Below are 13,132 nucleotides of genomic sequence, written 5' to 3' on the forward strand. Positions count from 1 at the left end.
TGAAGCCCCAGACATGATGAAGCAGCCCTATACCACCTCTGCTGTGCCCTGTGTGAATTCCTGACCCACAGAATCAATGACAGTAATAAAGTGGTCATAGTTCATGCTAAGTTTGGGATGGTTTATTACACAGCAATAGTTAACCAGATAACCAGACACATTCAATTCCCTGCTGCCATCATGGTCCAAGTCATCATTAACTCTCATCCAAACTATTATAAAAGCCTTCTAATTACATTTCCCCAACATTTGCTTTTGCCCCTCTGTAATCCATTTACCCCATAGCAGCCAAATCTAATTAAGAGTGTCTGCTAGCCTAAACCTCCCATGACTTGTAGTATATTTAAAATAAAAGTCTTAAATGCACAACTTGGTCCATAAGGCCCTATCATATGAAAAAGTAGGTTATAGATCAGTGTGTACAATGAACCTTTAAAAAATATTTTCTTTAAGTATTATCCATATACTGAGGATTCCCACTTATATCTAGGCCACATTTCTCTCCTAAACTTTAGACATGTGTACCCAATGCATCACTTAACTTTTCTAATCGGATATCTAATAGGTATTTCAAACTTAACATGATCAAACTCAAGCTTCTAAATTTGCACCTCTCAGGAAGTCTCCCCATCTCAATTAATGGCAATCCACACTTCCAGTTAAAGTCCTCTTCTTTCCTTCCCACCCCACATTCGATCAGCAAGCAAATCTTGAGAACTCTAGTATGTAATATATCTAGAATCTGACCATTTCTCACTGTTTCTACTCTGATCCAAGTTACTACCATCTCTCTTACCTGGATTTTGGCAATGACTTCCTAATTGATCTGTTTGCTTCTACCTCAATTCCCCTTTTGGTCCATTTCTAACACAACAGCAAAAAGTGATTCTTTTAAACCCTAGGTCAGATCAGGGTTACAGCACTGAACAACTCTATACTGGATTCTGTGTGAAAAGTGTCCCCATGACATGGTATCACATGACAGCCTTACAGATCATATCACTCATTTGTTCAAAACCCTCTAATGGCTTCTGATCTCATTCAGAGTAAAAGACAGAAGATAAAGGCCCTACCTGACCTAGGCCCTTTTTTTTATTTTTTATTTTTTGGAGACAGAGTCTCATTCTGTTGCCCAGGCTAGAGTGCTGTGGCGTCAGCCTAGCTCACAGCAACCTCAAACTCCTGGGCTTAAGCGATCCTCCTGCCTCAGCCTCCCGAGTAGCTGGGACTACAGGCATGTACCACCATGCCCAGCTAATTTTTTTCTCTATATATTTTTAGTTGTCCAGCTAATTTCTTTCTTTTTAGTAGAGATGGGGTCTTGTTCTTGCTCAGGCTGGTCTTGAACTCCTGAGTTCAAACAATCCATCCACCTCGGCCTCCCTGAGTGCTAGGATTATAGGCATGAGCCACCACACCTGGCCTGACCTAGGTCCTTTGTTACTTCTCTGACCACATCTATAATACTAACATTCTCACACACTCTACTCCAACTATACTGGCCTCTCTGCTACCCTCAGACATCCAAGGCAAGCTCCTTCAACACATGCACTCACTATTAACCCCTGCTTAGAATTTACTTAAATTCTCCTCTCCAATGAAGGCTTCTCTGGCTATTGTCCCTTCTTTACTTTTTTCTCCCTCAGTACTTAACCACAATCTAACATACCATATGTTATTTGTTTACCTTGGTTATTGTTTGTTTTCCCCAACAGAGTATAAGTTCCATTAGAACAGAAAGTTTTGCCTGGTTTGTTCATGCTGAATCCCCAAAACTTAGAACAGTACTTAGTATCGAGTGGACAGTCATTAAATGTTTGTTCAAGTAATAGATTTGTTTCCTCCTTACCTCTCTGGCCTTTTTCCTCACCACTCATATTCATCCATCTACAAGCTATATTTGCCTTTTTTCAGTTCCCTAAACATGTCATATTCCTTTCCACTTAAGAGCCTCTGCACATACCATTTCTGCTTCTTGTAAAGTCAACTTTCCCTTCTCTTTGACACCCCTTCAAGTGTCAGCTTTAATATCACTAACTTAGATAATGATTCTCTAAAGCCCCTTTGATATACACTTCTCATAGCATCTCATTTCTTCATTGCATTTTTTTCACAGCTTTTATTACTTGTTTAATGTCTATCTTCCCCACTAGACTGTAAGCTCCATAAAGGCAGGGACAATGTCTGTCTTTGTTCATCACTACATGTACTATATGCACGAAACCCATAAAAAGCTTGATAAATAAAGGGTGGGGAGAAATGACAAGTTACATGGTAAACTATTAGAAATGAATGGCTGGTACTTAGGAGTTAGAGGTAAAAGGTGGAAATCCCCAGTGCAAAGGTAATATTTGAAGCCACAGTAATAATGAATGGCATCACTTAAAGTAAGTGCATAGATTCTGCGAGAAAGAAAGTAGCTAACAGTAGACAACAACCACATTTAAGGGATGAAGGATCAGGAAGCAAATGAGAGAATGATAAGCAGAAGACCTTCAAGAAGGATGCCAAAGAGCCAAAGGAAGAGAGTATCAACAAGAAATGGGTGACTTAGCAGTGAAACCTAAGGGAAATGCGTTTAAAGACAGAATTGCCAGAATTTTACCACTAAATTTAACAACATTCAAAATCTTCTAAACAATTCAACAAGATAAAAAAGATAGAGAAGTATTATTTACAACAGGGTCAATTATCTACTAAGAATATATGAGAATCACTGAAAAACTATTAGAAACAAACAAGGTTCAGTGAAGTGGTTAAATACAAATGTACAAAATTCAGTAACTTTCTTATATGTTAGCAGTTAGAAACTGAAACATATTCTGCGCACAACAATAGTAAAAATACAAGATATCAATATTTATAAGACCAGAGCAGAAACTAATAGAGAAAATAACAAAACTCTACATAAAGATATAAAAGTGTGAATAAATGGAAAGACATAGCATTTGGAGCAAGAGTTAATATAGTGAATATATTAACTCTTTTAAAAGGCTAACTTCAAAGAATTCCAATGAAAAGTTCAAGTTTTTTTAAATGAGAAATTTTTTTCAATGTCTAGAATATATATACATAGGTCAAATTTGAGTATGTTTGAGCCTGAAGATTACTATATAAAGAGAAGCAAAGACTAATGATACTAGAAGGGACAAGTAGAATAGAATCCTAAAAAATGCATGAGGGGATAAAATAATTTATTAATTCAACTCATCCTATGTCCCAGGAACTATGGACACAAAGTCAAAAAGATAGCATCCCTGCCTTCAAGTCCTAACTGGTTTAATGCCACAAACTGAAAAACAGAGCATGAGTTAAAATGAGAGAGAGAGAGAGAGAGAGAGAGAGAGAAAGAGAGAGAGAGAGAGAGAGAGAGAGAGAACATATAAGCAAATCCTGTCTCTACATTTTTACTGGAGGCAGACTCTGCCTCTGATCTCCTTTTCTCACTAGGCTTGGATATAACTTCAGGTTTTTTAGTCTTCTGTTGAAGTCCCATCATTTCCTACATGGATAATGCCTTTTTTCCTGGGCCTACTGAATTGGTGCTTATTCAGACTTTAAATTTCATTTTTCATGCCACTTTCATCCAAAGACACTTCGTTTTTCATTGTTTTAGCCCTAGGCCTTCATTCCTGAGTTCAGCCCTGGTTCTCAAAACTTCTTGGATGTGGACACTGAGGCCTAGTTGGGAGTTACTAAGCACCACAGAGTTCCTTCATTGTATGGTTAAGTTTTATGACAGAGGATTGAAAAGTCAGTTCCTCCCTGTGCCAACGTTTTTGCCCTGAACCATGCCATTCCTTCTGCCTGGAACACAGTTCCTCACCCCTCTCCTCCAGAAAGCTTCCCCAGACTCACACCTGAGTTACATGTGGCCCCTAAATGCTCACTTAGCATACTATTCTTCCTGTAACATCATAATAAAATTTACTTGCCTGTCTTCCTCACTATACTGCAAGCATCATGATAGCAGGGACCCTTGTCTTTTTTGTTTCCTCTTATATACTTAATACCTGTCATAAAGTGAATGCTCAATAAAAATGTAGAATAAATGACTAATTACTATGTAACCATTAAACAAGTTGTCATTAAAGGATATTTACTAATATAGACATATTCACAATATATTCCCAAGTGTAAATATTATAAACTAGATTGTACAATATGATCCTTTAATATTTGTCTTTTAATTTACCTTTACATCATAATTTTGCTACTCTTTTACAAGCAAATCTTTGCTTAATACTATGTGTCAAGGACTATTCATTTAATTCACAGTAACTCTGTGGGGTAAGTAATATTATTATCTCCATTTTAAAGATGAGGGAACTAAGAAATAGGATTTCAAGCAAGCTGTCCAAGAAATCTAGGTCTCCCTATTACATGAACATTTAGTACTAATATTATTTCTTTTTAGATTAAGAGATAAGCCCAGACATTTTAGTGTTAAGTACCATTCCAAATATTCAGCAAAGGCACATATTTGCAGGAAAAAAAATTATTTTGAACTCAAGTCTACACCTGTAGTATTCTTTTATATTTTTATAAGACTACTTTTATCCCTTCAAATTCTATATGGTTATTTTTTATAAGGTCTTTGAGAATCTCTCAATTTTTAGTAACATATATTACAAGAAATTTAGAAACAATTACAAATATTATGTAAAAACCAAAAGACCAGGAAAATCATATTGTATATGTTTTACATAAAGACTCTTACCTTTAAATTCCATAACAAATAAAAGACACTTAATAGTGATGACAAGGTAAACTATGTCCAAGGGATTGCAGAACTAAAATTCACATCATCTGTAAAAAATTCTAATGTTTTTTTAAAAATCTATCAGTCATCAAACCTCAGCATCTAATTATATAAAGTTTAATCAAAATGGTCTCTTGAATAAAAAGATAAAAAACTTGAAATCAAAGCTCTATAGTGCTCATGGTTTCAACTAAAACCATTTTTTGAGATGTGAAAAAACAGCAACTTTGTTCAAATTTATAGTTGCACACTCTAGCTGTACAATTAGATTTTAAACTTTTAATATCATTTATTGAGAAATGGACTCAGAGGTAGACCATCACTTCTTTGTCCTACCTATAGGTACTTTTGCAGAGACTTTAAACAATGTTTGGCAAAAACAAATGTGGTACTTAGGGACAGACTTTATGCCACTGATTTTCAAGAAGTTAGATCATATCTGAGCATGCAGGATGATGGTTATATTAAAGTATACAGTGGTGCCTTAAAAATGTCCCATTCAGTTTCTAACATTAATTGTTGAGAGGGTATGATACCACTCCACCAAGCTAGGGTTGAGCTTAGGTAACGAAGTAAAGATAACCATACATATGGGGCTAGCGTAAGACTATAAACCACATGTACAAAACTTTTAAATGGCTTACCACTTTATATAGAATGAAATGTAAGAAAATTAGTTTAGAAGTTAGAAGAAAATTAGACCTTCCATAATCGGGCCCACCTATTTACTCCCCATCTTTTTTTGGTCCTGATAAAAAGTCTGCTCCAACTTATTTCAAAAGTATACCTGTTACACCTTTAATCCAAAAACCTCAGCTCTTAGAATAACCTCTCTACTCTTTCTGAATCATTCCTATTCATGCTTTACCATTTGTCTCTATTGAACTCTTCCCTAATCCTTCTAGCCCACAGTGACCTCCCCTTCCTCTGAACTTCTCCAACCACTTAATAGCCAAGTCAACATCTGATACTTCTCATATGCTATTTTGACTTTTTTGTACATAATCACCCCTTTTTTCAGGCATGGCATAACAGTGGGGGTGGGGAGTGCTGGGAAGGTAGTGAGAAGAATACCAATCAAAGAATTGGGATTCCAAAGTTCTAGACAGTGCTCTGAGACTACGTTTGAAGTTCTTAGATGAAGTCACTTAATCCTATGTAAGAATGAGGGCTAGGGATTCAATCTAGGATTTTTAGTGACAAGTACTGCTTTTAAGAATTATTTGTATCTTCCATAGGGCTCAGAATATTATCTTACATGGTAATACAAAAAAATTATAAATTTTTGGATGATGTGATCTGAGGAATGAAGCCAAATGACCACACTTGACCGAAGCCAGGGCTCCCAAGCTAGGAGATAGACTGATAACAAATGATATAGGAAAACAGTCAAGGAGGAAATCTAGGAGAGTTTGTAAAAAAAAAAAATTATTAAAGTTGAAAAGATATTTGGAAAATTGTACAAGGAGATTATCGATGTTTCTGCAAACTTCCGTAAATAATCTTCATGGTACTAGAATGCTTTACAACTCAATTAAACAAATATTTAAAGTCTAACTAGGTAAACAGCACTATTTTAGGTTTTTCATTACAATAGATTGTAATTCTACAAACCACTCACACACAAAACATACTTACTGAGATCTCTACATTTAATAGTACTATATTCAAAAGAGATACAAAGATAGTCACATGCTTCTCTCAGTTCAGGAATAGATATGCCATCAGGACAACGGATTATTCCTGTCTTATAGTAATCCTGAAAAAAAAAAAAGTAAAGAATGCATAACACATCTGGAGCAAAAGGTAGCTAAGGCTTATTAGTAAGGTTGGATTGGTAGCATTTTCAGAAATAGTGGAGCTCTAACATTTCTGACTTGTGGAATTTAAAAGTTAAATGAGACCCTAGTTCACCTAACAACTTTTTCTTTTTACCTATAAGGAAAATTCAGACCCAATGGATTCATTGACTGACTTACCCAGTCATACAATCATTTATAACAGCAGAGATAAGATCAGAACCCAGGTCTTCCCATTACCTAATTCATCTCTTCTTTATACTACATCATAACAATGCATATATATTTTCCTCCTACAAGTTAGTTTTCTACACAACTACCATAAAATTTTAAACTTATTTTAAAAAGTAAGGAAGTTGAATGATAAACTCTAAGTTACCTTAAATATTATCTACAAAATTTAACAAAATTTAAGGTTTTTAGTAAAGAATTACAAAGTCACATTCAAGTATTAAAATATGTAAAACAATATGCACAATTAGATATTATTTTGCTAAGCACTATCCTTTGCTGTTTCCATGTAACAGTCTGTACTGATCATTTCCAAAATCTACTTAAAAGGTTGTTGGGGGCTGGCCCCAGAATTAAAGATAAGTTACTCCATACTTGAGTTATAAAAATTCTTCTTGTCAACTCCATATGGGGTTAAATAGAAGAATGGGACAGCTGGAAAACCACTTCCCCCCAAACTGAGACCTGTTTCAAGCTTCTTGAGGTTTAGAACCACAGTAACAGTAACCAGTAATATAATTTCTAAGGTTATTGCATCAATGGAAGCAAAACATCTTCTGGTACTTATCCAAGCACTAACAACCTGATCAAGATCAACTACTTTTCCTATCTGTCTTCCATCTCAGGATCTTCCCTCCCCTCAAAACTATTTAAGAAAACTCTATTTTAAGACTGTGGCATAAACTGTCACACACTATAAACCAAATCTTTATCACTGAATTGAAATTACAAGTAAGGAGTCTGTAATATAAATTCAAATAGTCCTCAAAACAAAAGGTTAAAACCTCAAAAAAAAGAAGTGGGGATGGGGTGGGGGTTTAAAACAAAGATGCTGTGCCAGACACAGTAGTTCATGCTTGTAATACTAGCACTTTGGGAGGCTGAGGCAGGAGGATCACTTGAGGCAGGAAGATTGCTTGAGGTCAGGAGTTCAAGACCAGCTTGAGCAACATAGCAAAACCCTATCTCTACAAAAAATTGAAAAACTAGCCAGGAGCAGTGGTGTATGCCTGTAGTTCCAGATACTTGGGAGGCTGAGGCAGGATGATCACTTGAGCCCAGGAGTTTCAAGTTGCAGTGAACTATTATGACACCTTTGTACTCTAGCCTGGGCAACAGAGCGAGACCGTGTCTCAAAAAACAAACAAAAACAAAGATGCTAACAAATACATTTTGGAGATGATTTTTAAATGTTCGTAAGTTTTGAAATTGCTGGTTATATCTAATAAAAGCAAAAATGATCAATTTACTGTATTTAAGAGATTGAAGGAGGAATAAATATGACTCCAGAAATGTTACTATGAAGTATATGAAAGAACTGCCTAGGTAGACCTAAGAGATAAATCATTCCCTACCCTATCTTCCCAAAGTTCATAAAATTCATTTGTTTGTATCATTTTATCTTTATGTACTAAAATAAAGGTGAATTAAATGGTGTTTAAGGAAAAACAATATCTTTCATATTTCCAAAGAGATATCCAAATAGAACTCTGCTTCCAATCTAAATACCTACCCAAGAAGGGCTCTTATAATTAAGTCAATACATATAAGAAACACTCACCAGAATAGCTCGAAACACAGTGGAACCAATTCCTTCTGCCACTTCATACTCTCCCTTCTCATTGGGACGTGTAAAGTTATGTTCTCGGCCAGATCCAAACATCCTATGAAAGCAAATAATTGAGAAATAAATACATCAATATGATTCTTCCATCAAAAGAGAAAATCATCTTCATGTATAAAAGGAAAAAGGAATTATAATTTAATGCTTAAATTATATCATTAAATTAGTTAAGAATTTTTAACAGGATTTTATTCTGGCAAACATTATAAATAAAGGATATTAAAAATATTTTCATTTTGATAGGAGGGAACAGTAGTATAGATTCCTTGTAAGCAATAATAAAATTAAGTGACAAGGTTCAGAAGCTAAAGAACTTTCCAATCATTCCTCCTCAGAAAAAAACAAAAACAAAAAAATAACAATCAAACAATCTAGGGGAAAAGGTAATTTTTTAATATTAATCTTACCACAAAGAAAAAAAAAAAAGAAAAAGGGAAATCATGTTATCTGTGCCTTTTCTGTAAACTACTATTTTTGTAAAGATAATGCTTTTTTTTTTTTTTTTTTGAGACAGAATTTCACTCTGTTGCCTGGGCTAGAGTGCCGTGGCATCAGCCTAGCTCACAGCAACCTCAAACTCCTGGGCTCAAGCAATCCTTCTGCCTTAGCCTCCCGAGTAGCTGGGACTATAGGCATGCGCCACCATGCCCAGCTAATTTTTTCTATGTATTTTTATAGTTGTCCATATAATTTCTTTCTATTTTTAGTAGAGATGGGGTCTCGCTCTTGCTCAGGCTGCTCTCAAACTCCTGACCTCAAGCGATTCTCCCACCTTGGCCTCCCAGAGTGCTAGGATTATAGCCATGAGCCACTGAGCCCAGCCAAAGTTAATGCTATAATGCAACACATTCAGCAAGCTAAACTAGGAAAAAGCAAGATGATAAAGGTTGTTTTACATTTCCCAATCTTAACTATTAATATAAATGTAAGAAATCCTACTCAAAATTATTAGACTTGCATCCTAGAACTCAAAAACAAGCAATCAAATGCTGGGATAGACAAGAATAAAGAAAAGAAGAGGAGAATGAAAAGCTTAAGAAAATGAATGAAAAGCTCTTAAGATTAATTTTTATATAAGAAAAATGCAAATGGATTTTTTTCAAGTCATGTTCTTGGCCCTTTAACAATAACTATTTAGAAAAGAGGCAATTTCCAAAATATGTCCTTTGCAATGAAAAATTCACTGCAGTACTCTCAAGAAAATTTAAAAATCATGATCAAAGAAAGTTGAACCTTTGAATTCAATGGTACCACTATTCCCAAAGTAAATAGTGGTTGAACTAAGTATTCTACTCAACAGTCTCCTAATTCAAATAGTTTGTTGTAACACAGAAACCTATGAACAACAAAGCTTTTTTATTTCAAAGTTTCAAAAAGAATGCCAACTTCTTTTTACAGTTCCCATGAATATTAATTTTCATCCCCAAAGATACGCTTTAGTCAAGTGACATGAAAAGAAGCTTTCACTGATTGAAAAAAAAAAAAGAAGATAGTCTTTTAGGAATCAAATGTCATGCAATTTTCTCAAATATTTAAACTTTTTACAAAAGGGAAAAGCTATTCTTTGCAGATGACCAGGGACATTTAAAAAAATCCTTTATTAAAAGAAAATGTAACCTAACAACTAAAGCAAAATTTCAAATATCTACTTTTCTTACTGTCTATAAATATTACATAAAAATATAAAGTATTATTAACAGTGTCAAGTCATCCTCCTAATAACTTCCATCAATAATCTTCCCCTACAATACTAAAAATACAAAAAAGCCTGTAGTTAAAGTTTTTTTTTCTCATGGATATAAAGTCTAGTGTCAATGCTGTAGGAAAATATTTAGCTACTCAGAATGTATATGGTATCACAATGCAAGCACTTATTCTGTATTACGAGACAATGACAAATCACATACACATACAGACATCCCATAAGCAATCTAGAAAAATACCACAAGTTTTTATGTCATGTAAACTTCTATTTCATTTATATGTCTTTTCATTTTATATTAGCATGAACAAACATACTGACTTTATAATTAAAAAGTATTTGGATCCTAGTTTTGAACATGTTAAAAAATCAAGTCCATATTATCCATATCAGCGGTCCCCAACCTTTTTGGCACCAGGAACCAGTTTCATGGAAGACAGTGCTTCCACGGACCGGGGTGGTGGATGGTTTCAGGATAATTCAAAGCATATTACATTTGTTGTGCAGTCAAACCTCTCTGCTAATGATAATCTGTATTTACAGCTGCTCCCCAGTGCTAGCATCACTGCCTCAGCTCCATCTCAGATCATCAGGCATTAAACTCTATAAGAAGCATGCAACCTAGATTGTCTGCACACGCAGTTTACAGTACGGTTTGTGCTATGAGAATCTAATGCCGCCATTGCTGATCTGACAGGAGGCAGAGCTTATGGAGTGATGCGAGCAATGCAGAGCTGCTCTAAATACAGATGAAACTTCGCTAGCTCCCCTGCTGCTCACCTCCTGCTGTGCAGTCCAGTTCCTAACAGGCCATGGAACATTACCAGTCCTCAGACCAGGGCTTGGGGACCACAGATCTATATCCTTCTTAAATTGTGGTTCCCATGACTGCAAACTTTAAATTGAGCTATTACTTTGGACCAATACAAATCAGAAGATGACTATAAACTCCTTCATTCTAACTACTTGTTAATGACATTCCTTTTTTTTCCTTTTAAGTATCTACGTCAAACTAACAATACCTGCAGACTTAATGCTAACCAAATTGTTGGGTTTTGTTTTACCTTCAAACAATGTTGACACCTTCTATATTTGGTGGTTGAATTTGGGAACCCAAATGCAGGAAACATTATCACCACTAAATTCACCTGGTTAGATTCAATCTATGGTCTCAGTCTGTAGAAATCTTTTAGTATCCTAACTCAATAACTAATATATATTTGATATTCCTACTGGTGCTGCAAAGAAAGTTAGAAATAAAACCCAGTTCAAGCTTTCACTCTACCACTTTCTAGCTGCATTAACTTGGACAATTAGTTTAACTTCCAAAGTTCAGTTCTTTCATCTGTAAAATAGGAATGCTACATTCCAACAGAGATTGCTGTAAAATTTAAATTAAAAAATAAATAATGGCTGTTAAAGTGCTTTATAATTAGTAATACAAAGAACTGTAATAATACAAACCTGCCCAACATTGTATTTGGCTGTGCAGTAAAAATGGATGGGTCTACAACAAATCTAGTGTTATCCACTATTAGTGTCACTCGTTCTGTCGTTCTTACGTTCCGAGCTCCTTCTTTTGCATTTTCATATACAAACACCATTTCCCCAGATGTCTTACAGCTACCATCTGAACTTGACTGACTACTGTTTCTGCTGCTGTTCCCAGCACTGCTAAGGGAACCATTTGGGGATGCTTTTTGAGGACGAGGACTACTTGGACGAGAGGAACTGTGATCTTTTTCTCGATCTGAAATAAAGGTATTGAACAAAGTTATGCAAATTTCCTTTTAAAAATTCAAGATCTGTATATAATCTTTTTAAATGTTTGATTTAGAAAAGTTTTAAATCACAGCATTTCTGCATTTTGATTTCAAATAACATTTTCACAAAACATCATTAACATTAATTCAGTTCCCAGGAATAAAACTCAAAACATCAAAATGCTTTCAAAAATCTTTATTTGTTGACTTTTAAAAAGACTAATGTCAACCCAAACTAAGATCAAAATTAAGAAAAATTTTGTTATTGCTCCACTTAAAAATATATAGAAACCCAAAGAACCAAATATTCTTACAAGTCAAATATATAAGGTTTGAAAATTAGTAAAAGATTAATAAGAATACCAATTTACAATGTCCTAGTTCTAAAAGGCATAACATTATACTGATAAAGTACAAACTCTGGAATCTCACTATGTTAATAAGTGCATTCTAAAGCCAGCAATTTATCTCACAAAAGGAAAGTCCAAAAAAAAGAAGAAAAAAAATTCACTAAGGACAGCAAGAAGTACTTTTTTTAACGATATTTCTGTCTACCAAATAAAGTGGCTTTAGTAGCTGATATACTGCTGATATACTGCTGTCTTCTTACTCTCATGTTTGTTGAATAAAAAGCATTGCTTACAAATTTTACAGGCTTTTTAATTATTACCTATAATTTTCATAGGTAGAAAATATTGTGAAAATTCAGAAAATTTTCCTTAGATTTTCCAATATTCTATTAAAAAAAGAAATAAAAACTAATATTTTGTGATAAGTTTCATTTAAAGGCTGGCTAGATCACTAAACTTTAAAGGTGACCTAAAAATGTACCTCCATCTCATCCGTTTCATCAGCTTTTGCCAAATTCCTCCATGACTCAGGCTACTGAGAACACTCTGTACAACATTACTGATTATATAATTAGGTTTGCCATATCTCCAGAGATATTCTGACACCTCCCTTCTACTGTCTGTTTCTAAAATGTTGGTAGCATCCCAAAGGCAAAATTTGCTAAAGTAATAAAATAATTTTTTATATCCTGCTATTCTACTCCCAGACACTGAGCTTTGCATCTAACAAACTGTCAGCTCTCATTTGTACTTTCGTTTCTTTCTGGCTTATAAATACTGGTCTGACATCAAGGACTAACTTAAGATATCAACAACTTCTCTGCATAATTACACCCTAATATAAATGATTTTGTTTCACAATAGACTAGCAGAAACCACCTCATATAGTAAGTCAAAGTCT

At 34.6% G+C, this 13,132-nt stretch overlaps 1 protein-coding gene across 4 annotated transcripts in view; it reads right to left on the reverse strand.

The window, feature by feature from the left end:
- Positions 1–13,132, reverse strand: part of BTBD10 (BTB domain containing 10) — a 73,768-nt gene that overhangs the window by 14,142 nt on the left and 46,494 nt on the right. For all 4 annotated transcript variants that reach the window (XM_045557573.1, XM_045557572.1, XM_045557574.1 and 1 more), the window contains 3 exons: positions 11,583–11,868; positions 8,354–8,456; positions 6,401–6,521 (listed from right to left, as the gene is read on the reverse strand). In XM_045557573.1, coding sequence (XP_045413529.1) covers positions 6,401–6,521; positions 8,354–8,456; positions 11,583–11,868 — 510 coding nt within the window. The remainder of the gene's footprint in view (positions 1–6,400; positions 6,522–8,353; positions 8,457–11,582; positions 11,869–13,132) is intronic.

This window comes from Lemur catta, chromosome 7 (assembly GCF_020740605.2).
Source record: "Lemur catta isolate mLemCat1 chromosome 7, mLemCat1.pri, whole genome shotgun sequence".
Classification (NCBI taxonomy): Eukaryota; Metazoa; Chordata; class Mammalia; order Primates; family Lemuridae; genus Lemur; species Lemur catta.